The 27,629-nt window shown below is 38.7% G+C and overlaps 1 protein-coding gene across 1 annotated transcript in view; it reads right to left on the reverse strand.

The window, feature by feature from the left end:
- Positions 1 to 573: 573 nt before the first annotated feature.
- LOC119774344 (LIM and calponin homology domains-containing protein 1-like) overlaps positions 574 to 27,629 on the reverse strand; it is a 38,315-nt gene continuing 11,259 nt past the window's right edge. The window contains exons 2-31 of the mRNA XM_038271798.1: positions 27,456 to 27,526; positions 27,296 to 27,365; positions 27,107 to 27,213; positions 26,989 to 27,019; positions 26,747 to 26,857; positions 25,711 to 25,838; positions 25,520 to 25,590; positions 23,815 to 24,016; positions 23,504 to 23,701; positions 22,831 to 23,142; positions 22,441 to 22,686; positions 19,825 to 20,082; positions 17,972 to 18,331; positions 17,531 to 17,866; positions 15,582 to 15,905; positions 15,327 to 15,362; positions 13,382 to 13,511; positions 13,143 to 13,300; positions 12,438 to 13,059; positions 11,156 to 11,475; positions 9,472 to 9,599; positions 9,362 to 9,387; positions 9,050 to 9,163; positions 6,569 to 6,661; positions 6,264 to 6,462; positions 6,075 to 6,174; positions 4,089 to 4,163; positions 3,900 to 4,008; positions 2,013 to 2,115; positions 574 to 616 (exon numbers count right to left, since the gene is read on the reverse strand). Of these exons, the coding sequence (XP_038127726.1) occupies positions 591 to 616; positions 2,013 to 2,115; positions 3,900 to 4,008; positions 4,089 to 4,163; positions 6,075 to 6,174; positions 6,264 to 6,462; positions 6,569 to 6,661; positions 9,050 to 9,163; positions 9,362 to 9,387; positions 9,472 to 9,599; positions 11,156 to 11,475; positions 12,438 to 13,059; positions 13,143 to 13,300; positions 13,382 to 13,511; positions 15,327 to 15,362; positions 15,582 to 15,905; positions 17,531 to 17,866; positions 17,972 to 18,331; positions 19,825 to 20,082; positions 22,441 to 22,686; positions 22,831 to 23,142; positions 23,504 to 23,701; positions 23,815 to 24,016; positions 25,520 to 25,590; positions 25,711 to 25,838; positions 26,747 to 26,857; positions 26,989 to 27,019; positions 27,107 to 27,213; positions 27,296 to 27,365; positions 27,456 to 27,526 (5,064 nt within the window). The 3' untranslated portion in view covers positions 574 to 590. The remainder of the gene's footprint in view (positions 617 to 2,012; positions 2,116 to 3,899; positions 4,009 to 4,088; positions 4,164 to 6,074; positions 6,175 to 6,263; positions 6,463 to 6,568; positions 6,662 to 9,049; positions 9,164 to 9,361; positions 9,388 to 9,471; positions 9,600 to 11,155; positions 11,476 to 12,437; positions 13,060 to 13,142; positions 13,301 to 13,381; positions 13,512 to 15,326; positions 15,363 to 15,581; positions 15,906 to 17,530; positions 17,867 to 17,971; positions 18,332 to 19,824; positions 20,083 to 22,440; positions 22,687 to 22,830; positions 23,143 to 23,503; positions 23,702 to 23,814; positions 24,017 to 25,519; positions 25,591 to 25,710; positions 25,839 to 26,746; positions 26,858 to 26,988; positions 27,020 to 27,106; positions 27,214 to 27,295; positions 27,366 to 27,455; positions 27,527 to 27,629) is intronic.

Consider the following 27,629-nt stretch of genomic DNA (forward strand, 5'->3'; position numbering starts at 1 on the left):
TAGAGTATCACCCTCCTTCTTAGCAAACAACACAATAACTTATGTTTTCTTCATGCAGAACTGTAAACACACAACCAAAATGATGAAAGTAATGTTAAAAGTTATAGTAAGGTTTAAGAATAGTCAGGCTACTTTAGGTTATTCAACCTAACTCACTTTGCATCACATTTTAAAAATGGGAGTCACATGATCATTCCATATAGGAAGGTGTTAAAGGGCCTTCATTTAGATTCCAGTTTAAGGGTTTACAGTGTGACAAAGGAAAGTTCAGTCATGGATGTACAAGCTGTGTTTCTTCATGTCTGCATCCATTCCACTCACATTAAAAACAGGTGATTACATGTGGGCAGTTGAGAAGTACATCAACAGTACTTTGTCAACACCGTCAGTCCAGTTCCAGTAAAAAAAAAAAAAAAAAACTATAACAAAACAAATAGTCAGTTGATTTTGTGCAATTCATGTTATAAACAGAATAATCCAGAGATTCCAGGGCTTTTCCCAAACAGCCAGACTTGTGGTTACAGAGCTTCTGTTTATTCCATCAATGCCTCCAATGTTGTAGTTCCTTTTAATTATTCCCGTCTGCCGTCTTATAGAGGAGTGGGCTGACCTCTGCCTGCAAGAAAAGCAAAAGTTTGGTCTCTTTGTGGCGTTGTCTACAGAAATCTTTCAGAAAACAGAAATGGGAGGCTTCAAGAAATCAAATTAGCTCTCACTAAACATTTTTATACCGTGATCCCAAGAGAAGAATAATTACTTTGTAAACTAGAGGCAGTTTGTTGGCATTGTATCAAATGATTCATACAGACTTATATTAAGATATTCAATCATTTATTTGGATCCATCCATCAATAAATATGTGCCAGGACAACAAACACATAAAAAAAAAATCCACCTGTTTTTCCACAGTATTAATGCCTGCAGGGAATTAATTTATAGGTCAAGGTTTATATCCGTGAATATATTTATAGTTTGAGTTGTTGAGAAGTGTTCTCAATCTAACTAGTTGGATTAAAAATAAGATTACATTTCCCTGGTTATGCCACTAGATGGAGCACTTGTCAAATTGAGACCTATAAAGTTTAAGACAGTCGTTAACTGAAAGAACAATGAAGTCTTAAAACTTTAAACATAGAGGCAACAAAAAAAATCCCATAGGAGAAAAATCATATTTTAGCAAAACAAATTGGATCAATTAAACAAGCTGACTGCTGTTAAAGCAGCAACTTCTTCCCCTGTTAGCAGTCGGACTGTCCTTATTTCAGGTAAAACCATTCTCCTGTGTTCAGACGGTCAAGAAAACAGTTTTCCACATAATTGAATGGACATTTTAAAGACAATATTTACTCAGCATAAATCAGATAGCTGCTTTTAACAAACTACACAAATACCAGATTCTTTATACTTTGGGTAAGTGTTTAAATATTTAACCTGCCTTCATGTGGTATCATAGTTATGGTAAATACCAAAAATCAAAATCAAAATTGCACATGAACACCGACCCATGTCATGATTTCTACTGGAGAACTGGAAATAAAATTTGTGATACCCGAGTTGCCAAGATGAGGTAAACTTTAACCTTTTAAACATGGCACAAAGCAGAGAAACTATTCTGGTGATTATTGCATTATTAAGTATTGTCTCTCATTGTCTTTGTATCCTACACGTACCGGTATATATTTTTTTAAATATATCAGCCTCTAAACTTGTAAAAATTTTTAAATGACCATAATTGTTTGCTTTTATCAGATGCTCGCTACAACACAGTCAATACCTGTTCCTGTAGCAGATGAACTAGGAAGTCTATTACTGACTTGTCAAAGCAACTGGTCAGGATAATCTTTTGATCCAACATGTGTCTCTTCTCTACCACAACAAAAGCACTTGAACACAATGTGCTGGTAATTTCCACTTTACAAATGTTAAGGATCATCTTTACCAGACCACATAAAGGCAGCATTAGAGCAATTAAACGTATTAATCGTTTGTTTCTTTAATGAATGATTTCCTACCTCTAGATGCAATGTAGCACTCATAGCAGCTCAACAGTCCATTGCGAATCCTGACGTCAGTCCCTGCCATGGCATCACCCAGCTGTCCTTTGCATACTCCACACTAAAAAAAAAAAAAAAATGCAACAAAAGATGGAAAGGTTATGACTAAAGAAAATAAAATAAATGCAACAAAAGATGGAAAGGTTATGCAATTAATTAATATTATTTTCTGTCACTTCATTAAGGACTTTTATATTTTGGTTATTGAAACCAAAACAAGTAATTTATTGAGTGCAGTCCATTTCCTGTGAAGCTAAATTCCGTAACTCCCCTTGGCATGCATACTAAAAGGTTGGTTATACTCACACAGCAGTGTGTCGCAGTGAGCTTTTCGCAGGTATGACGCAGATATTTTTGATTTATGCCCAATATTGAAGCGTGGTCTGCGCTATGTTATTCCACGCCACAAACGTAAGAGGGACAATCATGAACTAGCTGTGGGTCTAAGTAGGGCAGAGGCGGTGAGGAAGTGGGGGGAAATTTGTGCGACAATGAAGGGAAATGAGGGCAAAAAAGAGCTGGGATCCAGGTGTAAAAAAGGTCCCAGCGTTCTCACAAACCTCGCTCTTCTAGTTGGTTCATTTTCACAAGCCTTAAGCCCTCAGCCCTTGAAACATAGAAATAAGCTATACTGACTGTATCTATAGAGAAGGAAAAACGGTAAGAGGATTTCTAACCGTTTTAAATGTAGGTCATTTTCATTGTAGGCATTTTCAGAAATGCTTTTTCATGTTAAGAATGTGGCTGCATTACTTGACTCATAAATAAAATTAGTAATCAATCATCCTATTTGCATTTGGTAGGTATTTGCTGGGGTACATTTTGAAAAATAAATCTCAAATGTCTTTTTCTTTTTCATTTTAATTAAGTAAAAGGATGAGCAGTGTTAAAGAATAAAATGAAAATGCAACCGGATTATTGATTACTGATTTTATTTATGAGCCAAACAATGCAACCACATTCTTGAAATGAAAAAGCATGTCTAAAAATGCTTTTTCATTTAAAATATGGTAACGATTTGATTCCATACTTTAGAGGGTACTTTCAGGGTGTAGCCAATCTCCCAGTTTTTATCCCCACACTTTTAATTTGACCTTTAGATAGCTGGTTAAATTGTTCCACTAAGATACCAGAAACTCACTTAAAAAGTTAGTTTTTGCTTATAAACATAAATTATGTCAGTATTTTAGAACAAAAACATCCCATATCCCAGTGCAGAGGAAATCTGCTATTATTTATTTCTTTCTTTTTTCGGGTACTATACAATAAATGCTTGTTATATTGAAAATATCTTTTTCTTCTTATATTTGTTACTCTTTGGCAATTCAGAACAGAAACTAGATAAATCTTTGCCTAAATATAATTTTAAATGATCATTCAAATCTATTCAACTTCCAAGTTATTTAAAGAGTGCCAATTTACAACACGTCATCTCAAGGCACTTTACAAAGACAACCACTTTTACCGTGAGTCTGACTTCTACCTTGTCTGATTTCATCCTAAATATCATCGTTCTTATCCTAATATTATTGTCCCAGATGAAAAACCCAGTATGAAAACAGACCCTTCAGACAAAACGCACTCAACTCAATCCAACATCCTAAATGTTACCGAAGCATTATAAATCTTGTTTTTGGGGTCAGATTTTTGACCCTGCATAACGAGGCTAAATGGCAATAATACAAAAAGTTTAACCTAAATCAATAGAGAGTGTTGATGGTTAGATATAACAGCTTAGTAAACATAAACCATTTTGTGAGACAAACATGTCTAAACTACGTTTGTTTCTGATTATGGAGTAAGTATAGTAAATTTAAAACATGAGCGCTGTGGTATCAAACAGACCTTAAAACAGTGCATGTGGAAAAACAGCCCCAAAGTGTCGATGATCATAGCAGCTCCTCTTCCCAGAGGTTTTGAACATCCAGAACAGAGTCGCTTCCCACTGACGCACCTAAAACAATGACAGGAGGAAAAGAGCAGGAATGAGAAACAGACAACCGGATATTTTCAGGTGACTGTTAACATTATTACCTGCTGTGTGACGGAGGCTGGACCGATGAAGGAGAGAGGTCCCGGTTACTCGTTACAGCATCATGTGATCCTGATCTGAATTAAAGGTGAGAAGCAGTATGTTTTCATCGCTGATAAAAGAGGTCTGTATCTCAAATAAATGCCTTTTCTAGCTGTTCTTCATATTTGGTTTGCTTATAAGCTGCAGAGACAGAGGGCTGAAAATGATCCTCTGCTTTATACTGTGATCATTCATCTGCTCTCCTTTTAGTGCTTATAAATCAGTCTGAACATTACAAGTTCAAACAATATATATCTAGATTTAAATAGCTCTATTTGTCTAAATTTACCTGTAGCCATGGTAAAAAAAAAAAGACTCATTTTTGTACTTGAGAATTTTACAAATCAAGCATGATAAAATGGTTCAGGTCTCTTCCAGGTTCTAAGTTTTAACCTCAGTCATTCAAAAACTAACCACGGATTCACCACTGTAATTATATATCAAATATTCAATACATAATAACATACAAAAATGAAACATTTGTAAACATGAACAAATGCCACCTTTAGCAGCTTAAAATTAGTTGGGTAAGAAAGCTCTAGCCAAATGCTGCCAGTGTTCAAGTTGATTAATGGATCACTTTTATAGCCTAGATCGTAATTTAAACATGTTTTAATAACAATGCTAAAGAAAAAAGGCCTCAGCAAAAACATATGAAAAATCAATAATCTGAGAAGCCTTAAAAGGTCACCTTGAAACAATTTTAAGTTATCCAACAGATTATAGCAGGTGATAAAAATTATTAAGTGTTCCCAATTTTTCCAGGAGTGGATGTCCAGGTAAACTTACCCCAAGATCATACCCTAGAATAGTCAGAGAAACAAACAAACAAAAGATCCCTGTAGGATCCCTGGATTAGGATTAGCACATTGAATTTTAAAGTTTAGGACAAAGTTCTTAGATGATATCAAAATAAAAGATGACTGGTCACAAAGCATAGCCCTATGTCTCGAGAGAAACATATGGTATGTAAGCAGTGCCTCATAGGGCTGCAACTAACCAACATTTTGCAAATCGATTAATCTGTCGATTATTTTTTCAATTAATAATCGGATAGCAAAAGGTTCCTTAAAAAATATTTTTTAAGAAATGAAACCAGGTGAAACTAAAACCTTTTCACTTGAGGAGTTCTGGGTAGAGGATATTGACAGACCAAAATATTTTTTACATATTTTTTCTTTTTTTTTTATTTGGTATAATTGCTGCTCTAAGTGGGTTATTTTGTCAGCTAAAGGCATGTCTCTATACTCCAGTTGATGATTAATAGATTACAGAATTATTTGACGATTAGTTCAATAATCGATTCCTTACAATGAATCCGATAAATTGTTTCAGCCCTAGTGCCTCATCAGTGGAGGACAAAGATTTGTGAGGGGGTGACCATCCAGTCTGACATGAGCTTCTCTATATACCAATTTTATTTAAGAGTCACAAGTGAGGCAATAGCTTTGCAACATTTCATGATCCCAAACACAACAGCAAATCTTTAACTAACTGGATGAAAGTGTAAAGAATTAGGGTGCTGTAATAAAGCTGAGAAAGCCTCAGCAAGGCTGAAGTGATAAAAAATACAACAGATAAAATGAAACAGCATTTCTCAGGAGAGTGGAACAAACTTCTCCATAACCATGTGAACAACTGATTAAACAGCTAAAATAGATCGTTATTGCTCCTAAAAGAGGCTCATCAAGCTGTTCAATAATGTCCTGTAATTTTCAGTAGCAGCTTTTAGTCCATTTTCCCAAAGAAATGTTGAAAGTGAGGAAGCTATTGTACATTTTGTTCGTAAAGATCAGATTTAAACACATCTGTTAAAGACCAGACCAGCTGTATTATGTCCTGATGAGCATACTGTGGTGAATTCAGAATGCACCGTATCTTTACCATGACTGCAGGGGAAATGCTGTTAATGGGAAAAATAAAGGCGTCATTCATTTTTCGCTCACCTCCTAACAGCTTGTGTCTGGTTCAGCTGAGGGCCGCGGTCCAGAGATGCCGTCTTCCACATTTCCTGTTTATTTGGAGCCTGATCTTCAAATCCAGAGTCTATCACAAAACAAAACAACCAAATGTTTAACATTAACTGCCCTTTAGACAACTGGACATATCTCTGAGTGTGTTTACTTTATTCTCACCCTGGAAAAAATGCAGCTTGGATGAATGTTGATCCTGACTTCCGGATGGGATTTTCTGTCCATTTTGCTGCAGAGACACATTTTCTCCGTCTGCGGTGTTGTTGTTTTCTTCTGCATAAGAAGTTGTGTTTTCTGACCACTTCTGCATCAAGGCAGAGGGACTGAGAGGTGCAACAGTCTCTTCTAGAATTCGTCTTTCCTGGATGAATTGAGAGGATTGGAAACAGAAGGAGGAAAATCTAAGACAAACAGAGCAAGAACTAAAAAATTCTTTTTGTTTTCGTTTTTTAGGTGAGCGTTCCCACCTCTTCGTTGTGTTTTCTCTCCTCCTCCTCCACCTCCAGCTGGGCCTTTTCCCACTCTTTCTTTAGCTTCTCTTGTTCTTTCTGGTATTGCTCCTATTAGCAGGAACAGTTTATATTAAATAACTAAAAAACAAGGCGAAAACTAACACACGCAAATATAAAACAAAAGCATACAGCTCTGGTTAGATACACTGATCATGGACATCCGTGTCATGGTAATTATAAGTTTTCAAATACCTACACCGTTCTATTCACAATTTACTCTATGAGAGGATCTCATTCCAAGCATAAAATGCAACACCAGATAAATTGGGAAAGAAATTCTGGAAACAGTTCCTCTTATTCATAGCCCTTCAGTTCACAGCCTTGCTTACATCAGGGGTTCCCAGACATTTTAGCCAGGGACATTAGAAAAAGCCAATGCAACTTACTGGTGACACCCTAAAAATACATATAATTACATAATTCTATATCTAATTATACATATAAAATGAATTATATTTAATTTTGAATAAAGTATTTACTCTAAAATCACATTGAAATATTTAATTTGCCATTATAAATGCATTTGAAATATTTAATTGGACATTTTATTGTGCATTTAACAATTTAAGGTTATATTCAATATCTAAATTATGCATTGGATAAATAAATGTTACATCTACTAATTATATTATTATTTTAGTCATATTTAGGTCATCATTATATAGTCATATGAAAAGTTTGGGCACCTCTATTAAACTTAATTATTTTCATTTCTAAATATTTGGGTGTTTGCAACAGCTATTTTAGTTTTAGGTGCAAAGATTTTGGTACCCTCCTCATTTTATTGATTTGAATACTAACTACTTTTCACTGACTTACTGAAACACAAAATTGGTTTTGTAACTTCATTAAGATCTGAACCTCATAGCCAGGTCTATCCAATCATGAGAAAATGTATTTAAGGTGACCAGTTGCAAGTTGTTCTCCTGTTTGAATCTCTGAAGATCATCATGGGCACCGCAAACAACTCTCAGTTGATCTGAAAACAAAGATTGTTCAACGTAATCGTTGAGGGGAAGGTACAAAAAGTTGTCTCAGAGATTTAAACTGACAGTTTAGCCCAGAAGTGGCAGGCCAAGAAAAATATCAGAGAGGCAGAGAAGAAGAATGGTGAGAATGGTCAAGGACAACCCACAGATGGTGTCACTGTGAATCCTTTAACAATTCAGCGTACTTTGCACCAGGAGAAGCTGTATGGGAGAGTGATGAGACAGAAGCCTTTTCTGTAAGCACGCCACAAATAGAATCACTTGAGGTATGTAAATGCACATTTGGATGAGCCAGCTTCATTTTGGAATAAGGTCCTGTGGACTGATGAAACGATTGAGTTGTTTGGTCATAAAAAAAAGGCGTTATGCATGGCGGCAAAAAAACACAGCATTCCAAGATTTGGAAGATTTGAAAATTTGGTGGACGTCCCATCATGCTTTGGGGTTGCAATGCCAATGCTGGCACTGGGAATCTTGTTAAAGTTGAGGGTTGCATGGATTCCACTCAATAATTCTTGAGAGCAAAGTTCAAGAATCAGATATGAAGTTGAATTTATGCCAGTGATGGATCGCTTAGGCCGCTCCAAATCTATTCAGGCATTCATGCAGAGGAATAATTACAATGTTCTGGAATGGCCATACCAATCCCCAGAACTGAATATCATTGAAATTCTGTGGGATGATTTGAAATAGGCTGTCCATGCTCAGAGACCATCAAACTTAACTGAACTGGAATTGTTTTGCAAAGAAGAATGGTCAAAACTCCCTTCATCCTGGATCCAAGAACTCATTAAAAGCTACAGGAAGCGACTACAGGCTGTTGTTTTTGCAAAAGGAGAATCTACTAAATAATAATGTCTCTTTTTTTGCTGAGGTGCCCATATTTTTGCACCTGTCAAATTTTGTTTTAATGCAGACTGCACATTTTCTGTTAGTCCAATAAATCTCAATTCAATAGTGAAATATTACTGTGTCCATCAGTTATTAGATATACGTATCAAACTGAAACAGCTCTACAAACACCCAAATATTTAGAAATAAATATAATTAAAATTAATAGGGGTGCCTAAACTTTTCATATGACTGTATATACCTCAGGAATCACATCCTAATGACTTTTGACCCCCCCTACTTGATGCCCCCCATGGAGCACAACTGAATAACTAGGTACACTGCTTCCAGGAAATTAACAAACCAAGACTGGGTTATCCAAAACAAACAAACAAAAAACAGTATCTGTTTGTCATTTTTAATAATCTATAAACCTGCCTGTTGTTAAAAAAAAGCTCAAATGAATCTCCAAAAGTCCAACATTAGATCAACTTTAAGACCCATGATGAGTGTATATAACCTCCTGAACCGAGCTCTACAAAGAAACATCCAGAACATCTTTACTTTCCAAAGCACCTGCAGAGCCATGCACAAACACAACCTCGGTCTACAGTACCTTTAGGAGGCGCTCCTGCTCCTGCTGCCACCTTTCCAAGCGCTTACGCTCCTCATTGGGGTCCCAGACCCAGTGATTAACACGTTTAGCCAAGTTCAACATGGGGGTCTCAATCTAACCAGACCCGACCGACAACCACACCGACACAAACACACATATATACCAGAGCAAAAGGACAGAAAGAGAGGAAAGGTGAGGACACAAGTCTGCCTACAGCGACCACTGGAGACAAAGGGGTCAGGACGGGGTCAAATCTGAGGATGGAGCAGAAACAGAAAGGAGGAGACAGAGCTGAAACCTTCAGATACTTACGGTCACACTGCTCTCCTCTAGCCCCTCTGTGGAAAGATGGCACGCCATTAGAAAAAGAAAAATACAAAGAGACAGTTGTAAAGGTGAAGGATAAAGAAAAGCAGATTTACCTGACACAGCGGGAGAATATTCGTGCATGCTGGTGGGTGATTGTGCAAGTTCAACTTTCTCTTCCTCTGCTGGCGTCTCCAACTGTTCACTAGTCCCATCCTGAGTTACATTGAAATGAAATAAATCTCAAGAAAAGGAAAACGCACTTATAAACAGGTTGACGCTTGTTAAGATCCAGCAATAAACCACTCAAATCCTTCCTAACCACACTGGTGATCTGTTAAATGGGTTGTTCTTAGTTTAGCTGCTGTTTTTCTGTTCATGTAAATGACCTTTAAAATGGAAATGTTTAAACCCCACTGGAAAAACAATCTAGAAATAAGTAAAAATGTCTTAAATTGAGTGTATTTAACCATAATTTGAGTAGGTAAATAAGATAGTTTGCAAATGAAATGATTATTTTTACTCTTAAAATAAGATATTTAGATAATATGCACTTGAAATAAATTCTTATTTTAAGTATAAATTGTCTCTTTCCATTGGCAAAATGTCTCTTTTGCCTCCTCAGTCCAAGAACAAATGCATTTATTTTAAGAAAAGATTACTTATCTAGATTTAGATTTTTTCCAGTGCAGACACCTGCTTACATTATTTATCCCATACAGAGACGGAACCAAAGCAACTCTTTCCACCCATTTCTTTTCTCTACCTTAGGAGTGTATTAAATAAAACAACAAGATTATTTACATGTTAGTGTTTAGAAATTAAAGAGTAATTCACAGGTTGTGCAGACAGATGAGTCTACAGAGGGTTTTGAAGCATTCAGCCTTTTTGTTAAACAAGGCAGTTAAAACAACTGGGTTTTATAACGCCTTGCAAATGTGTTCATTGAACCTTTCTTTTTTTTTTTTTGCTAGCACAAACAATTGTATGTAACAGATCACCACACAGTACTTGTAAACTGGAGGGGAATAAAAGCTATTTGGTTTTCTGGGTATTTTCTGGAAGGTGTGGTATATATCTGCACCTTTATCAACAGGATAAATCTCTACCAGCTTTGATCTTCACTCTGTTCTAAACCTCCAATAAGCCTCCCATGAGATTTGACAAGCTTCCTGCTTATACACAGCATGAAGCTGCCACCACCATGTGTCACTGTGTGTTTAAAGTCATGTGCAGTGTTCTTTTTTCAGCCACAAAAAAGTTTGTCTGCGATTAAATCAGACCAAGATATGTTATCCAAAACGCTTGCTGTGGAAATATGTGGAAGTAGTTTTAAATTAACTTTTCGCCCTTAGAGAACAACACCAATTCTAGCTCAATGCTATTTCTGAGGACACTACCCTGTGAGTGAAGCATGACAGTAGCATGCATGAATCACAGTGGTCACCATTTGCACAGAGGAAGGAAAACTGCCCAGAATAGGAGAATATCTGAGATGATGAGAAAGACAAAGCATAGCAAATCCTTCCAGTGAGAAATTTCAGTGGAGGAAAGAACCTAAACACATCACAAAGCGGTCTAAAAGTCAATAAGATGTCCTGAAAGTCCAATAAATTATGAAGTCATGAAATATGAATAATCAATGAACCCTAGGAAAGAACTATTAAACCAAATCAATAAAATGCTGTAAAGCCAGTCACTATCAACAACAACAAAATTGTTATAAAGCTTTGTTTATGGATCCAACCTACAAGATGTTCAAAAAAACAAAGTAAAGCTTTAGAAATGTAAAAAAGTAGCTTGATTACCTGTCCGCTGTTCTGGACCTCTGAGTTAAGCGGTTCCACATGGGTCTTTGTAAGCTCTGTCACAATTGTGGTTCTGATGATACAGTTTCTTCCTGCCATCAGGGAGCTGATGGCAGAGCCTGAGGATGGGGCTGACTGTTCCTTCTGCAGTGGTTCCGGCTGCTCTGCAGTTTTTGGACTTTCCACAGTCTCTTCTGGAGGATCGGATTGTTCTGTCTGTTTGCAGGAAACATCTTTGTCTTCCTGTAGTGAGTCCTGAGGGGACGGGAAATCCTCTGTCGTTTCTCCATTTACCCGCACCGGTTCGTCCATCTGAACATGATACAGGACAAAAAACTTTCTGATTTAATAAGCAAGCAGCTAAATATCTTAAATTGTTCTCCCTTCACATTTTGTTGGTTGCTGTGAACACCAGCATGCTCTCTTTAATCGGTCTGGCTCTCTTTATGTACTCATGTGCAACCATGTTGTTGGGTGAGTTGGTATTTGTATCACCAAGCTATTTAAAGGTATAGAGGACGATCTTTTATTTCAGGGTTTATCATCTTAATAAGTGATCCTCCTAATTGTCAATCATTCTGGTTATGTTTACGTAAGGCCGTCCTTCGTGCTCATCCATATAGCAGTATATCCCAGAATGCTTTGCACGGAGAGCTCTCCTCGCAAAGCATCACGAGATTTGCTGTCACCGCAGCCCACTGTGGCCATTGGCTGTTGCTACCTGAAAGCGGCAACTAATAACAAAGATGGTGCATGCACCACGCAGTGGAGGCGCATTTATGTGACCAACGGGGAGCAAAAAGCAGTGATCATCTGTCCGAACGTTACATTTCTTTAGTATTTTTTCACATGAACTTCTTAACAACTCCACTGAGAAACAAACAATCCATTAAAGGAAAACCCTGAACGGGATAATAATCTGTTTCAATTAATGTCCTTTAGGCCTTTAAACTAGTACATTTTTGGGGCACCTTTTGATTTCATTCAACCCTATTTGTTCTAACTATATATTTGATAAATGTCCTCCTAGGTTAACTGGACCCTGTCTCAGGTTAATTAGATCATGATGGTTGACTAAATGCTAACATTGTCTTCAAAACCATTTGATTGCATATCTGTTGACATGTACATAATCTTTGTTACACTTAAGGTAAGAAAAGCTTGGAAACTATTAACCATGGTCTCGTTTTATATGTCGAAGAGATAATTTGACAGAGCAGTTTACTATTCTGAAATCCATGTTGTATTCAGACAGATATATATATAGTTCCTACCGTTTGGACCTGGACAGGTTTGTGTCCAAAGGGAGAGCTCTTGGGCGGGCAGTAGGGCTTTGCTACCAGCAGGGGGAGGGGTCTGGAAGGTGCAGACAGAGGAGAGGGGAGAATCTGATTGGGTTGTGCAGGTTGAGGCTGAGCACACTCGTACTGTGGCTGTGATGCTGCTGTGTCCGACGGTTTTTGAGGCTCAGGCTGTGGCTCTGTCATATGGGAAGGTAGATCAGGAAGTGGTTCTGATTGAGGCTTCTCTATTAGTGAGTTGGTCTCTGGTGTCAAACAACTGGTGTTGATGACACCAAGTTTCTCTTTTTCATGTGTACCCTCTGTGTTTACGTCGGCAGCTAACGAGGGCTCCTGTTTTATTAAAACCTCTGATTCCAGTGTGGTCGTATGGTTCAGTGTCTCTGAGTTATCTACATCTGATGCTGGTTTGTGTTCCAGCTCTGTCTGGTTTCGGTCCTTATTGGGTTTGTTGGTGCTTCTGGGTAGCTTCAGGCTGTCCAGTGTTGCGTCGCTGATGGTGAAACGAAGAGCATAACGTTGCAAAACCAAAGCTGCCTCCTCTGGACTCGCTGCATTTCTGTAGGCTTTGCACAGTTCGGCTTCTCTACGTTCTCTAAAAAGAAGAATAATCAAAACACAGCTTAATTATGCTGACATATGTTGGTGTAATGTTTAAGGCAACAGCAAAGCACTTACTTTTCCTCTACAATCTCCTTGTAGGTCTTAATGCTCTTCCTCTTATTGCTGTCTGATCCATCCTCCTTCATCCTCTTCTCTATTCTCTTCCTTTCCTCTTCTTTTTTAATCAGCTCCTGTGATGCGCTGCGACGGCGACTCTTCCAGCGAGCCAGGTCCTAAGACAATGCACATGCACACTTTCAGACAATTTCAACTCTGCCAACCGCAAAACAGTTATAGAACATGAAGATCCTCACATCCTGCCAGTGGTCCTCCTCTTCCAAAAAAGCGTTACATTGTTGATGCATGCGCTCAGGCCGTGATGGGCTCAGCGAAGGTAAATGTTCCACCTCTTCTTCACTGGCCATGTCACCCATACTCACACTCCTGGAAATTAAAACAATGTAAATATTCAATCTAACTCGGAAAAAAAGATTTTTGAAAAATACATGCACGGGTTTTGCTGCTCACAAAATTGAGAGTAATGATAAAAAATACCTAATGAAACAGCAGCAAACAAAAGAAAAGAAAATAGTAACTTTAAATAAAAATTTTTAGGTGTCTAACTCTTTAACTCTCTTATTACTTGACATTGTTTCCTTCAAGCAGATAAGCTTTCTGTAGCCTTTAACAATAAGACTTTCTGAGAATTTCTCTCAATGTAAATCTGACTAATTTATCATTCATGTGGTGTTACCATTTCATCCCAAAACATTTTTATTTTAAACCATTAAACACACTATTCATACACATTCTACCTAATCACTGTGCAGACGTTTTTTTTTTTTTTTTTTTTTTGGTGGTTTTGCATTTTTTATGAATCAATTATATGACTAACTATTAAAATACATTATGTCACATCTATTAAAGTTGTATATAATTAAAGACAATGTCATATACTGGATTTTGACATGGATCTGATCCATGTACCCATACCACCTCTCACTAAAAGACTGGTAGAAGAAAAAAGCATTTATTTCTACATTGTTTTTAGGTTAATAAGATGAATATGTGTAGCATTGACCTCAGCACTCTGTTCAGTGTTCAGAGGCAGCAAACCATCTCTGTAGTGGCCGCCTGAAAGAAAATTCTTTTTAAAATTCCAGCATGTGTGGGGTCTGCAGAGATGTTTTCTGTTGTTTTCCTGCCTCTAGACATATACATATCAAAAGACTAAGTGAACTTTATTTTTTGAATTATATAATATATATAGCATCACCATTGGCTAGGAGTAGATTTAGAACTGCCCTTTTAAAATTGACTGGTTTTGACAATACTTTGCTATGTTTTAATTAGTACCTAATTTATTTGTTTTATGTCAGCATGCATATGTAATTTATTGTATTGTATTTGTAAACTACTTAAGTGCTTTGTGTCTCTTATATGAAGTTGTCAAAGTCTTGGCAGGGTTATAATTAAAAAAAGAGACATCCCCCTCAATGGATTGTTTTAACCTGGTTAAACAGATGAATAAAATATTAAACAAAAGGGAAAAAGCATCAAACGGTTAAAGAGCACCAGGACCAAAAAAATATATTTAATAAACGGCTTCTAAACCAAACAACCTAGCAAAGAACCAGCTTTAAACTTAACGTTTAAGCATTTTTATTCTTCTGTGGAGAAAAAAATCAAAGATATAATTTAGCACCAGCTATAAGATTTATAAAAACTGTAAGATAAAAATGTGACGATTAACTGAAAAATTATACATCTCTTACATTTGGTTGCGTTTGATCAACTTTAAGGCTATAAATAGTTAATGCTGTACATCATTTGCAAACCTGTAGGACTGATCTTTCTTCTTTTGAGGACTTTCTTTAAATGTTTAGTACAAACTGGATGCCATGCCGTCAGGGTGAGAACGAAAAATTAAAGAACAACTGTTGATCAAAACCAGTCAAAGATAAACAAAAAAAAACAGCTCTAAGAATCCAAATAACATGAATTTTGGGGTCATGAATACATTTAACAAGCATTCGATGGACAAAATGCAAGGTTATGAAGACCAAGTAATGAAACAATGAAATAAGCGATAAAACAATCAGGCCAAGTGGTAAAAATGCACAATGAGATGCCAAACAAAGGCCATGGAAATAGTTCCTTCATGCCTGTATGTTGCAGAGAATTTTGGCAGTTCTTAACTGACATGCAGACATACTTCTTCATGCAGGACCTCAGAAATATTCAGTTGGTAAAACTTACTCAATGTCTAACAGAAAAGCAACACGTCGGCTCACCCTATAACAGCAGCAGAGGAAAGAAAGTAAGGACAAAAGGCTTAAAATGACAAGCTTAAACAGGCAGCTGATGAGGGGGGAAATGAGAGAAGTTTCAAATGTCACCATTATAAATAATAGACAAATATGTATAAAACAGAAATAGACCAGCTTGAATGTCAGCACTACTGTCCTGCTGGTCAAATCAGAGAAATGATTAACAAGCAAACATTCATCTCACATCATTGGAGGAAGATCATCCTCTGTCCAAGATGGTTTCTTTTCCACTTCCAGATTCCCATCACTGTTTTTCTCCTCCTCTCTTCCAGCCTCCAACTCTTCCTCTGCTTTACAGATTTGAGTCGAGGGAATGCTGGGAGGAGGTATGAGTGAAGAGGAGGAGGATGATAATGATGGTTCATTCACTTCGCTCACAGCAGCATTATGGACCATCACAGTTTCTCTCTTTTCTAGCTTTTCCTTCCCTATCAACCCAGGACACCTCAGGCTGGTTGGGGCTTTGAAGGGCGAGGCTTCATGTTCTACTGCCATGGTAACAACGCTGCTGATACAACGAGCCATTGATAGAGCCAGGATTAACAGGGTACACACCAAAATGGTAAATCAGAACTGCTTTCCAAAAAACTGATGACTGATCAGCTCTTCGGAATAAATCCAAGTTTCATTACATTTATTTTCTGTTATCCTATGACCTGTTTGCCAATACTTTATAGAGCAGGTCAACTAATTATGTTAATATGTATGATACACTATTTTCTATCATATCAGAATCTTCTGAGGAAATTTCTATCTTTTTTCTCGAAAAGTTTTTCTAATATTCCACTATGGGTCCATTATGATTTTTTTTCTAAGAATGTTTTATATTTTCTAAAGGTGTCTAAACTCTAGCAGACTCAATTATGAGTTCATATTTGTTTAAATTATTTATTTTATGAATTTACAGAAACACTCATTCTTCTCTAAAGTGGCTTCCCAGCAGTTTCATTTGGATTCAGTTCTGATTTATTCTGAAACGATAAAATCTGACAGATTAATTAGCGGCTGAAACTCAGCAAACAGCCATGCCAACCGAAGCCAAAGTTTGTAATAACAAAAAAGGGGGAAAAAAACAATGCTAGTCTCAACAAGGCATTAACTGAGCCATTCAAGAGGGTGAAAAGAGTGGGTAGGACATATTAATTCAAATGATTAAAAATGATGAGCCTTTTACTAAAGATACATCCACACCAGGAATAATAATATGATTAAACAATCCCGCAGAACCCAAGACAAGTCAATTAATTCAGGACTAGCTTCAGATAGCCAGGATACTACGGATAGAAACTTGTGCTATCAGAAACTTCATTTGAATTTCCCGGATTGAATCTGCATTTATGTAATATGCAATTAAATGCAAACGTTTGAGAAAGACTTTCAGTAAATTAAAACTGAATTTAATTGTTAAAAACTGAATTAATTTCAACTGGTCTGTTTTATTTTTGGGTCTATATTTCAATTTATATTTGAAAGTTATGTTTCATTGTGTTAAGATTTAAGCCACAGAATAATCAAACATTAGCTTGCTAGGTGTCATTAATAATGGGAAATTATCAATCATATTAGCACCATGTAGAAAAGAAAAAAATGATGGCTAACTGTACCAGCTACCTGTGGCTATTAGCTAAATATGCTAAATTAGCATAGCATGTTGCTGGTGTTGTTCTGGGTTTCCCAGTCATGTTTGACATGGTTATGGTATCTACAAAGCTCATGTGTGCTCCAGTGCAAATCTCGGAATCTGTTTGATTAGTCTATGTTAATTATGACACAAAGTAACTGAAATTGAATTTTAGAGCTGAAAGCAAAAAAGAGAAATTTGAATGTTCTATTAAAAAAACGGAATCTTTAAACCAAATGTATTCACATTCAAACCGCTAAATTCAGATTTGATTGAGTGAACTTCCTTTTCTAAATAATGTATTTGATTTCCAATTACTTTAGAACCGATTCAGTCAGGGCAATACAAATGTATTTTCTGATGGTACAAGTTTGTCTGCCCATAGGAAATCTGATGACTTTCCATGCACATGTGGCCACTAGCATTCAAACTTTATCTGCAAATGATTCTAGTGTCACTGACAGGAGGTTACCAAAATAACACCCATGTCTTCATTCCAGCACTGTAAATACCTTTCTCTGCCTGTGTTTTCTGTGAGTTTAGACCCGCTGCATGACTGCTTCCCTGCAGACACTGAGCTGATGTTGCATTTGACCGATCCAGGGACCGGAAGGAACTGATTGCAGCAGGGATTTCCTCTGATCACACCTGGTTTCTGTAACAATCTGGTTCTTCGAGCCATCATGTCATCTTTCTCCGGGTCAGGGCCATGATCCATTGCATCATGCTCGTCTTCGTCTTCACTTTCTGTTTGAGACGTTGCTCTGATCACCGTAGGGTCATTTTGGTGTTGAGGCATTTCTTGGGAAACTCTGAGATGCTGGTTATCCACTCTAAGGTAGAGAAGTCTGTAATTTAAATAACTAATACACCGATGACTAAGCAAGCAACATCAAACTTGTTAGAGGTTTCTGCACCCTGTTAAGCACAGCAAACGCCAACTTTCAGCCCACCTGGTGCTGAGCCCCTCGCTTTTTTCTGCCTGTGCTTCCTTTTTGTTAAAAGAAGCAGCAGCAGTAGCCTCTCCTCGGCTGCACCACTTTGAGCCAGGCAAAGGCAGGAAACGGTTGTAACCTGCTGGTCCGGTTGTTTGTTTCTGGAATATCCCTGTCCTCCTGGCCATCATGTCATCTTTCTGAAGATCAGGGATCCTGTCCTCTTCTTCCTCCTCCTCCTCTTCTTCAGCTCTCTGCTTGTACTGAGCAAAACGAGCATCTATCTCAGCAGGAGTAGGGGAGGACTTCGTGGTCCAGGTTTGGAGATCCACAGAAGGAGGGGTGGCTAGACTGGGAACAGGTCCATCCATGAGACCGCTAGAGTACAGCATTAAGCACAAAGTCAAAGCAACAGAGTTGGGTTACTGATACCTAAAAACCACTGCAATGACAGCGATCAAATGTAAAGATTTTTAGAAGCAGGTTAGAGGAGCAGAAGACAATAATGCCTCTCCAAATCTAAAACAGGCAAATAAACAAAGCAAAAAAAGGAAGCCTAAGAAATTTGCTGACATTAGCAAATAAAGTTAAAGGGATTAGAATATATTTTATTGTCACAAATAAAGAAAGTACTTTCTCTAATTAGACATGCACACGTGAGCAAAGCTCAGAAAGAGACTGAGACATTAAAACTATCTGAATAAGGCATTTGAAGATGGGAGACGTCTAAAACATGCAGAACATGGCAATCGGGAACAGATCGAGGAACCAATGTGCCTCAAGGTTTACCGACCCCTTGAACTTCTGTAACTTAACTTTCAGTGTATTCTTTTAGCATTGTATGTTATAGACCAACACAAAACAACTCATTATCATAAAGAAGAAACAGAATGATACGGTGTTAAAATGGAAAAAGCACGCAAAATCACACAAGAAAGCCATAGAAAGTATGCTCTAAATTTGACACAGGCTACACAACATACAATACAAAACAAATCCATTCCAAACTCTTTGAATGAAGGAAAACCGATGCTGCACATCTTCCCATTCATGTACACATGTTGGTGGCAGTAACATGCTGTGGGCACGCCTTCCTTCTACAGAAAATCGGTTTAAGAGCTGATGGGGAGGTGGACTGAGCTAAACACAGGCCAATACTATGTGAAAAAATGGTAAATGGCTGCATTAGAGTCGAGAAGGGGGCCTTGCTCCAGCAGGACGATGACATGGCTAAGGTTAGAGCACAAGATCTTAGTCCTTTTGAGAGTCTGATGGAAGGATTGATGACCATCAAAGTATTACGCTGGGGACACTCAGTTACATAAATTTTACCAATTCTGAGGTTGTTAAAAACAAACTTGAACAAATCTAAAAGGGTATCAACACTTTAGCAGAGCACTGAGGATAAAAGCATAAAGGCTCTAAAATAGGAAGCGGGTGAGATGAGGCACAGAACTGCAGAATCCATAGCTTATTTCTATTGCTAATTGTTCTTTCAAGCTGTTTCTTTTAAACAGTTCTGAATGAGCCATCCCTGAATGATTTTCAGCTAGTCCATCAGATGTCTGGCTGATTCAATAAGTTCCTCTGGTAATTCTGCATGCATTCGTGCATCTTTACCTTCTAACAAAACTACAAGCAATCAATGCAATGCAGTGCAATGGAGAAAATCTTATACTAGGTAGAGAAGGGAGAATAGCCTTTAGGACCTTGAAACCTGATAAAAATGCAACAAGCAGTTTATTTAACTAACTTGATAAGTAAAGCGACAGAAAAGGGCCTTCTATCGTTAAGAGTAGCACAGACTAGTGGAGGCGATTATGGATTGGGGCCATTACTTTAACTCGTCTGAGCTTTGGCCTCGTCCATACCTGCATTCCCGCTCTGAAAGCTGGGAGGCCAGGCCAGTGGTAGGCATGGCTACTGTTGCCTTGGAAGGGAGTCGTCTAAGCAACTCCGTCTCCTCCCCTCCTCCCGACATGACTTTGTCTGTCGGCTGCTCGATCTCAGTCACGCCCCCAAAGGTCACTACTCTGCTGTGACCTCGTCCAGCTTTAGCTGATTCGCTGACAGGTCTTCCATAAGTTTTCTGCAGACAAGCTTGACACACAGGGGCTGGCCTATCCTCGCTGTGAATCCGGTCTCAAACCAAAGCAAGGAACACAGACGAGCACGGCAGGCAGAAGAGCATGAGACAGAGGAATAGGATGGAAGAGAAATCATGAAAAAGGAGATCGGGCTGTAAAGACAAAAGGTCGTTGAGGTTGAAATGTTTTGTCAGACAGGAAGCAGTGGATGACCAGTGGAGGACAAAGCTTAGGGTTGTCTGTCTGCATCACTTCAGCACACAAGAACGCACTTAGCGTTTTATCTCCTGTACTGTAGGTAGCTACATTTTCCTACTCGCTGCTGCTCTGTTAGAGCACAAAAAACTCTTTATCCTGTTCCTCATGTCGCAATGAGATCAGCACGAAGACAAAAACAAAGCCGGGGCACTGCTTGCAGCCAACTGTTTTGTTTTTGGTCAAACACACATTCACACATCAGCTCTCATACAGAGCAGCCAGTTCCCTGCTCCTTTCCAATGCCAGTTGAACAGGAATAAAGAGAACTCAAGCCCAAATGATAAAGATAATCCAGAACGAGGTGAGAGGGAAAGGGAGAACAGGGAGGTTTAAGGCGTACTCATTCAGAACTACAATTGTTTAACAAGGAGATGTTAGTTCAATCAAATAACAGGTTAAACGTCCAATATTTATATCTTATTTTCATGCTTGGGTTGTTAAAAAGCCACTACAGGCATTACCTCAGGGTTCATAATTTCCAATTTAGACACAGATTAGCACATACAGCCCCCTCACATTTATTGGCACTCCTGGTAAAAATGTGTACAAAGCTCTTAAAAACAATTGATCGCCCAAATACTTGGAATCCCTCAACATTTGTTTGTATGACTGAGTTGCTCTCAGTGAGCTCCAGCATGGTGTTGTGTTAGGAGGCGATATGTCCAACAAGTCAGATTGTAAAATTTCCTTGCCCCTAAATATTTTACCAACAACAGTCAGCAATATTAAAACACAGTGAAACTGATTGGTAATGCCACCAATCCAACCATGAAGTGAAATTAAAAATTATTGAGCGGGGGCAGCAGATGTTGACACGCAGAGTGGGTCAAGATTGCCAACTTTCTGCAGAGTCAATCGCTAAGAACCTCCTTGCTATGGAAACGTTCTCTCCCAGAATGCCATTGTTCATCTCAGTTCTCTAATAGTTAGCTTTGCAGATTGTCCTCTCTGTGTGGAGGAAAGATGGAGTTGGGTGGTTTTAAGGTTTTAATCAATGCGGACTCTGGGTGAAGAACTCTTTTCTCTGTGCGATTTCTTGATATGACAATAAACGTCACACGGCAGAACATTCATCTCCACCAACAACAAATGGACAATATTGTAGGTTTGATTTTTCTAAATACTGTTTGAGAGAGATTAGGTTTCTGTACTCATATGGGATTCATTTTAAGGATTAATTACCTGCTTTTCTTTTTACCAGGGTGCAACATGTGAACGGTCCGTAGAATGATGTTTAAGAAAAACATTATTACCTTGAACTTTTGATTGGCATTCCTTTATTGAGGAATTTGCTATTTTTTAAATAATTTAACACAAAAACAGAAAACAGTCAGATGAAAAAAATAGGACACCCTTTTACAGCCTCTGAGGCTCTCTTCTGGAAACAGAATTAAATATTCCCTAAAAAATACAACAAAAATCGTTAAATCTGCATTTCTGACCCAAACATTCAACTCAGTTTAATAAAACTTTATTGATCCCAACTGTAGATTAAAACTGTTAAATGACAACCTGTCATGGGATCTACAGCAGGTTATCATTGCTGCCGTTATCATTGCTCACTATCACCAATTCACCATCAATTCTACCCTGTTTCAGAGGAAGTTTGAAACAAGAAAACAACTGTGAAAAAACAATTAAAAGTGAACAACGACTAAGCTGCGTAAACTTCTATTGACCCAAAATATACCAGAAAGTATAATAAGGACTGGCTTAGATTAAAGAAATGGAAAGTAATGGGCAGAGTCCAGAGATCTTTACTTCCTTTAAAAGTTGTCAAATAAATGAAGCAAGCTCTAAATGAAACATCTCAGAATTGAAGGTTTGAGACAGTGCTAGATGGTGACAAGAAGCGACTGACTGGGCTTATTTCAGCTAATAAGAGGGGGTCTGCCATTTTTTCTAAACAAACACATTTTTGTTGATCTCTTGTATGTAATGGTGATAACAAGGGAAATATTCAGTGGTTACCTGTAACTACCTCACTGTCTTTACCTGAGACTAACAAAACAAAGGTATCGATGTGCAGGAATTTCTTTTGACAGAATGGATTATTCCATAGGGTGTCCTGTTTTTTCATTTGACATTAAATGTGCATTATAAAGCCTTGCAGCATTCTCAGGCAGGGAGTGTGTTTGGCACCTTGGTTCAGTCATCCTCAGTCTCTCCCATTTCTGCATATCTGCTTGGCTCATGGAGGATGAAACAAAGCTGATTGGTCCGTCCTTCTGAGGGAGGGGCCTAATCTGGCCCCGCCTACGAGCCAGGTCATCCCTCTGCCTGTTAGGCACTGCCTCATCTTTCCCCTCTTCTTCTTCCTCATCCCGATCTACCTTCAGGAAGGGATTCTCTTTACGAGTTATGATGTCAGAGACTGCTTCCTTCTCACTGTCCAATCACCAACCAGAGACAATAAGAGGAGCACATTATCCAGCAGAGCGAAGTGTATGTCACCCAACAAGACAACAACACCCGTAAAGCAACTGAGTAGAAGAAATGTGTAAATGTACTAATAATGATTCCAGGGCTGACCTGAGCTCCTTCTCCTGCAGGGTTTGCTGTGAAGCTCGCCTGATGCCTTCCCAGCGCTCTCTGTCCTTGTTGGTGCACACAGGAGGCGGGACAAACTGGTGAACCCTGGAGTTAGCTGGGCTCCGGTGAACTCGTCGAGACGCTAAATCATCCCTATGAACATCAGGAACCTTCCGCCCCTCCGGTTCCTGCTCCCCCTCAGAGGAGGAGTCGCAGGCCGAATTGTGAGAGCTCAAAAATTCGTTTTCCGAGCGAAGAATAATGTTTGGTGGAGATGGTGACCTCACTTCCTGTTCCTCCATTATGGGAGCGCTGGGGTTGTAAAGGAGGAGGCAGTCAATTTCATAGAAGGGAAATTGAACTTCTGGTAGAATTTATCACTCAGAAGCAGGACTGTGCGGATTACTGCCGACGGTCTAGATGGTTAGTTTATCTTCTGATGCGTTATACATTTTTTTTTAGAAAAGCAGCAGCAGATGACAATAAGGGAGCATGTGACACTTTTAACACAACAGACCACTTTTTCTGGTCAATATACTCTCACAATACCACCATCAAACCCATGATTTAGACACAAACAGCATCATAAAGAATCTTCCATTCCAGAAATCTGCCAACACAATCTGTTAGTGAGTAAACACAAGCAGCAGCTCACATGCTCGTCCACCCTGACCTGTTGTAACGAGCAGCAGCAGGAAGGACTCTGATTCCTGCCTTCTTCAACTTCTCCAACCTCCTCTCCTCCAAAACCTCCAAGTCCGCTTCCTGTTTTACTTGTTCACCTTTGTTTTCCAGTGCCCAAGTCACCATCTTGGGGGTTTTGTGGTGCATTCCCGTTCTTTTGAACTGTTCTGGTGTGGTTTGAAGGTGACTGGGGAACAGTGTGTAATGGCAGGAATGGATGAGTGTTGAAGACCAGACACTTGTGGGTTTTAACCTCTACAGAAAAGCTTTTAGTTTTTTTTTTTTCTTAAAATAAATTACCTCCGTTGCTCTCCCTCTTCAACGTTTTGTTTCCGTCGTGGTGCCGGGATATAACAACTGGCGTTGGTTCGATTTGGAAGGAACTGGTTAAAGGGGACTGGGCATCGGGATTCACTGCTGGCTGTTCTTCTGGCCAACATGTCATCTTTCCGCACATCTGGTTTCCTGCTGGGAGCATCAGCCTCCGAGTCGCTGCCTCGTCCTGGTCATCAAGGAACAAAGAAAATAATTATGTCATATTTATTACATTTGCTATTTACTTCAAAAACCCAATCAATAAATTATCTATAATATATTGCCTGTAATTAGAACAGAATGTCAAAAGATCAGACCTTTCTGGTTGACTTGTAGTTTAAAAAAGTTACAAATAAACAAACTGCACAAAGTGTTACTTGACTGTTGGTATCTGAATTTTCAACAAGACTTTTTCAACTTAAAAAAGGCATAATGTTTAAGGTTTTTTCAAATTAAAAGGGAATTTCTTAAGTTATTAAACCACCAAAAGGATCAACAGGTCTGTAATTAGTTGGGAAAATTGAAAGTCAGATATAATAATTTCTACCCATTCTACCACTTTGTATTTGTTTGACTTACTGTATTCATGGTGTCACTCCAACCATCCATTTCCAGCACATCTCTAAACCACCCTTTACCTCAACTTAATTCACTCCATAGCTCTAATGCTACGTTCAGACCGCACGATGCAGAAGCAGCTGGTTTACATGCAAGGTCAATGGTTGATGCGCATCAAGGCGCAAGCAGGGCTTCACAAGCTTCGGAGCAGCTGATGTGCATGACGCGCTTCAGAAGCAGCCGCAGCTGGAGTTGGAACATTTTTCTTTTTGCTGCACAATGTGCAACATCAGTCAATCAGACACGCTGATTGGGAGCTGGCAGGGAGACAGACACATTACTGCTGATGCAGAGCGCTGTGATCACTCCTCTGAAACAGTTTATTAATACCTTAATTAACTTAAAATGTCGAAACCTGCTGGCAAAATGTGTTTGATTGTGATTTTATTATTCTGATGCCTGCAGTTTGGATTATGTACATGAAAAAGGCCTTCCAGCCATCGCGAACAGTAGCGGAAAACCACGAAGAGGCGATCGGGCCAGAGGCTGCTGTTGAACGGGATTCCCAGTGACAGAGCACTGCCAGTGTACAGAGTGGCTCCGACAGCGAAATAATATTTGAATGCAGGATCGTAATCTTGATGACTGCACAGATGAAGTTTTCTGGTGGACTATTAAAAATTCGTTTTACCCACTTATAACAGCAAATATAGCAAAGCCGCTCTCTGCCATTGAACAGAGGAGAAGCAGAAGAATCGGACACATCTGTACACATTTTACTGACGTCTGTCGGCCCTGATTACAAATGTGTTTCCAGAGAATTAGTGAGTATAACAGAAGAGCTTTTAAATAGTCAGCATAAACATGAACACACACACCCAGGCTATGATGTTCAGCTGTTGTTTGCACTCAGGCTGACTAGTCACCTTATTCCAAGGGTAAACCTAAATAAACATCTGTTTATCTATGGGTTAATAGTTTGGCCTTAACAGGAATAGCTCGGGATTCCTGCTCCTGACTGTTTCTATCCTTTACTTGTGTGATTTTAAAATAACTGCAAACAGGAATAGGACTGCAAGAAGCTGGTTTAGGTCTCTCTAAATGGGATAAAAATACAAAAAAGATTCCTGACCATCACTGTTGCCTCGATTCACAACATCAGGAGAGGGACTGTGCTGGGAGCGTGAACCAAACGAATCCAGACTGTAAAAGTGGGAAATATAAAATATGTATTCTTCAGTAATAGATGTAATAAAAAATAAAAAAAACATCAAAATGTTAATTTAATTTGAATACAAATGCAGACTGGGTGTTGAAAAAGACCTGTCCAGGGAGTTGTCCCGAGTATGTCGTGGCGGAGACAGAGATTCGCTCCTCTCCGAGTCCCAGCAGTCGTAGCCGCTGTCTCGGACGCTGCGTTTTTGGGAGCTGTCACCACAATCATCGCTATCCTATAAAAAAGTAAAATATAAAAAAATAAGTGGAACAGAAAAGCCGTGTAATATCTAATAATAAAACCAGGTCTACCTGTATGTTTTATTTTCCCCCTGCTAAACCAAATTTTCTTTCTCTTTAAATCTTTAAAATGGTTTAAATTATGCAAAGTTTAATGCCCAGAAGCAATAGATACTATTTTTCATAAAGCTGCTATTTCCTCACCCTTTATCTAAAGCCTTATGGCTCCTGATGTTATAGTGACTGAAGTCCACTTTACTCCAACCAAAAAGAAGGGCAAGTGCAGGTTTTTGGAAACATTGCCCAATAACAAAAACACCAAGAACCGTGGCATGGAAACTTCAGAGGTGTCATCACCCATATTATGATAACACTGTTTAAAAATAAAGGTTGGCTAGCTACAAGTAGCACCTGCTAAGCAACTGACTGCAGGCTGTCTACCACAGCACAGCAAAAAATCCGATTGTCATATTAGGTTGCTCATTAAAGGACAGAATGTATTATTCTGCCTAATTTTAGCATCTAGTATAAAACTACAAACACATTTAATTAAAAAATGTCCTAAGGGACTTTATAAAAATGTAATTATTATGACGTTTTTGATCATTTTGTCACATTATTTCATGTTCTCTCTATGCTACTTAACCTCTTACCCACCAGTACCCATCACCCTAAACAGCCCCTTCTCTTCTGCTGTCATTAGTAGTTAGCTGCCTACCATCAGCTAGGCCTGATTAAGGAGCCTGTTTTTACTACACAGCAGTTTTCTTCAAGCTGCTCTAAGTTTGTTCCCATTCAGCCAACTTAAAAGTAGGAAAATGATTTTTTTTTCTAAAATTGTATCTTAAATTTTATTTTTACACAGTTTAGGGAGCAATGGACCCAGTGTCAGTAGTTCACTCACCAGCCTCATTTGTGCAAGAAGGCCTTCAAACTCTCTGAGGTTTAGATTAGGTCCACTGTAGGAGGCACAGCCACTGGCAGCTTTTCCCAGCCAGAAAACAGTGTTCAGCACCTGAAAGGCAAACATTCAATATTTGCTTTCACTTTTCTTGATTGTTTATATATATATATATATATATAAATACATCATATACAAGCGAAGGAAACGTACGGAAATAAATGAAATTAGAGAATACAACTTACATTTTTTAGTTTGCGGGTGCAGTCAGAGTCCCTAAAAGAGTGAAGTATATTAGCTAATATACAATCTAGGATTCAAGCATGCATATATTTACAGTTTTGTAGGGATTAGCTCATTTACTTGAAATTAGCTCGTATGGAAGTGTCCTGTAAATCTCCAGGGTCAAACAGCTGGGAGCCCTTCAAGCCCAACTCCTCACATCCTCGTAGGAAGACTGACAGGTTATCCTGGAAGAAACAGCAGGAAGTTAGCACTTATCAAGACGTTAGTTTATAGGCTGGATATCACACTGTGGGGGTGTCTGCTTACCAGCCCAGCGATGGGGGTGGGCAGTCTGTTGATCTTCTTGACCAGTCCTGGTTTTATTGCACTCAGCAGCCTGTGTAGAAAAGGGGAACAGAAGAGATTTATGGATTCCTGCTGCTAGGTCAGGCATCAGAAACTGAAGAGAGTGATGTCAGGAACCTACTCGCATAACAGGATGCCGTTTTCCAGCGCACTGCGGAAGTCTTTGTTTCCAAAGCTCTTCCCTGTTACAGCCTGCAGAGAGGGGACAGGAAGAGGGACAGGGGATGGATGCAAACAGGAAGACAAAGAGACAGCTGAGTATTTTTCACACAACAGACCAAAAGATAAATACTTC

This window comes from Cyprinodon tularosa, unplaced genomic scaffold (assembly GCF_016077235.1).
Source record: "Cyprinodon tularosa strain WSP-4 unplaced genomic scaffold, ASM1607723v1 ctg81, whole genome shotgun sequence".
Lineage (NCBI taxonomy): Eukaryota > Metazoa > Chordata > Actinopteri > Cyprinodontiformes > Cyprinodontidae > Cyprinodon > Cyprinodon tularosa.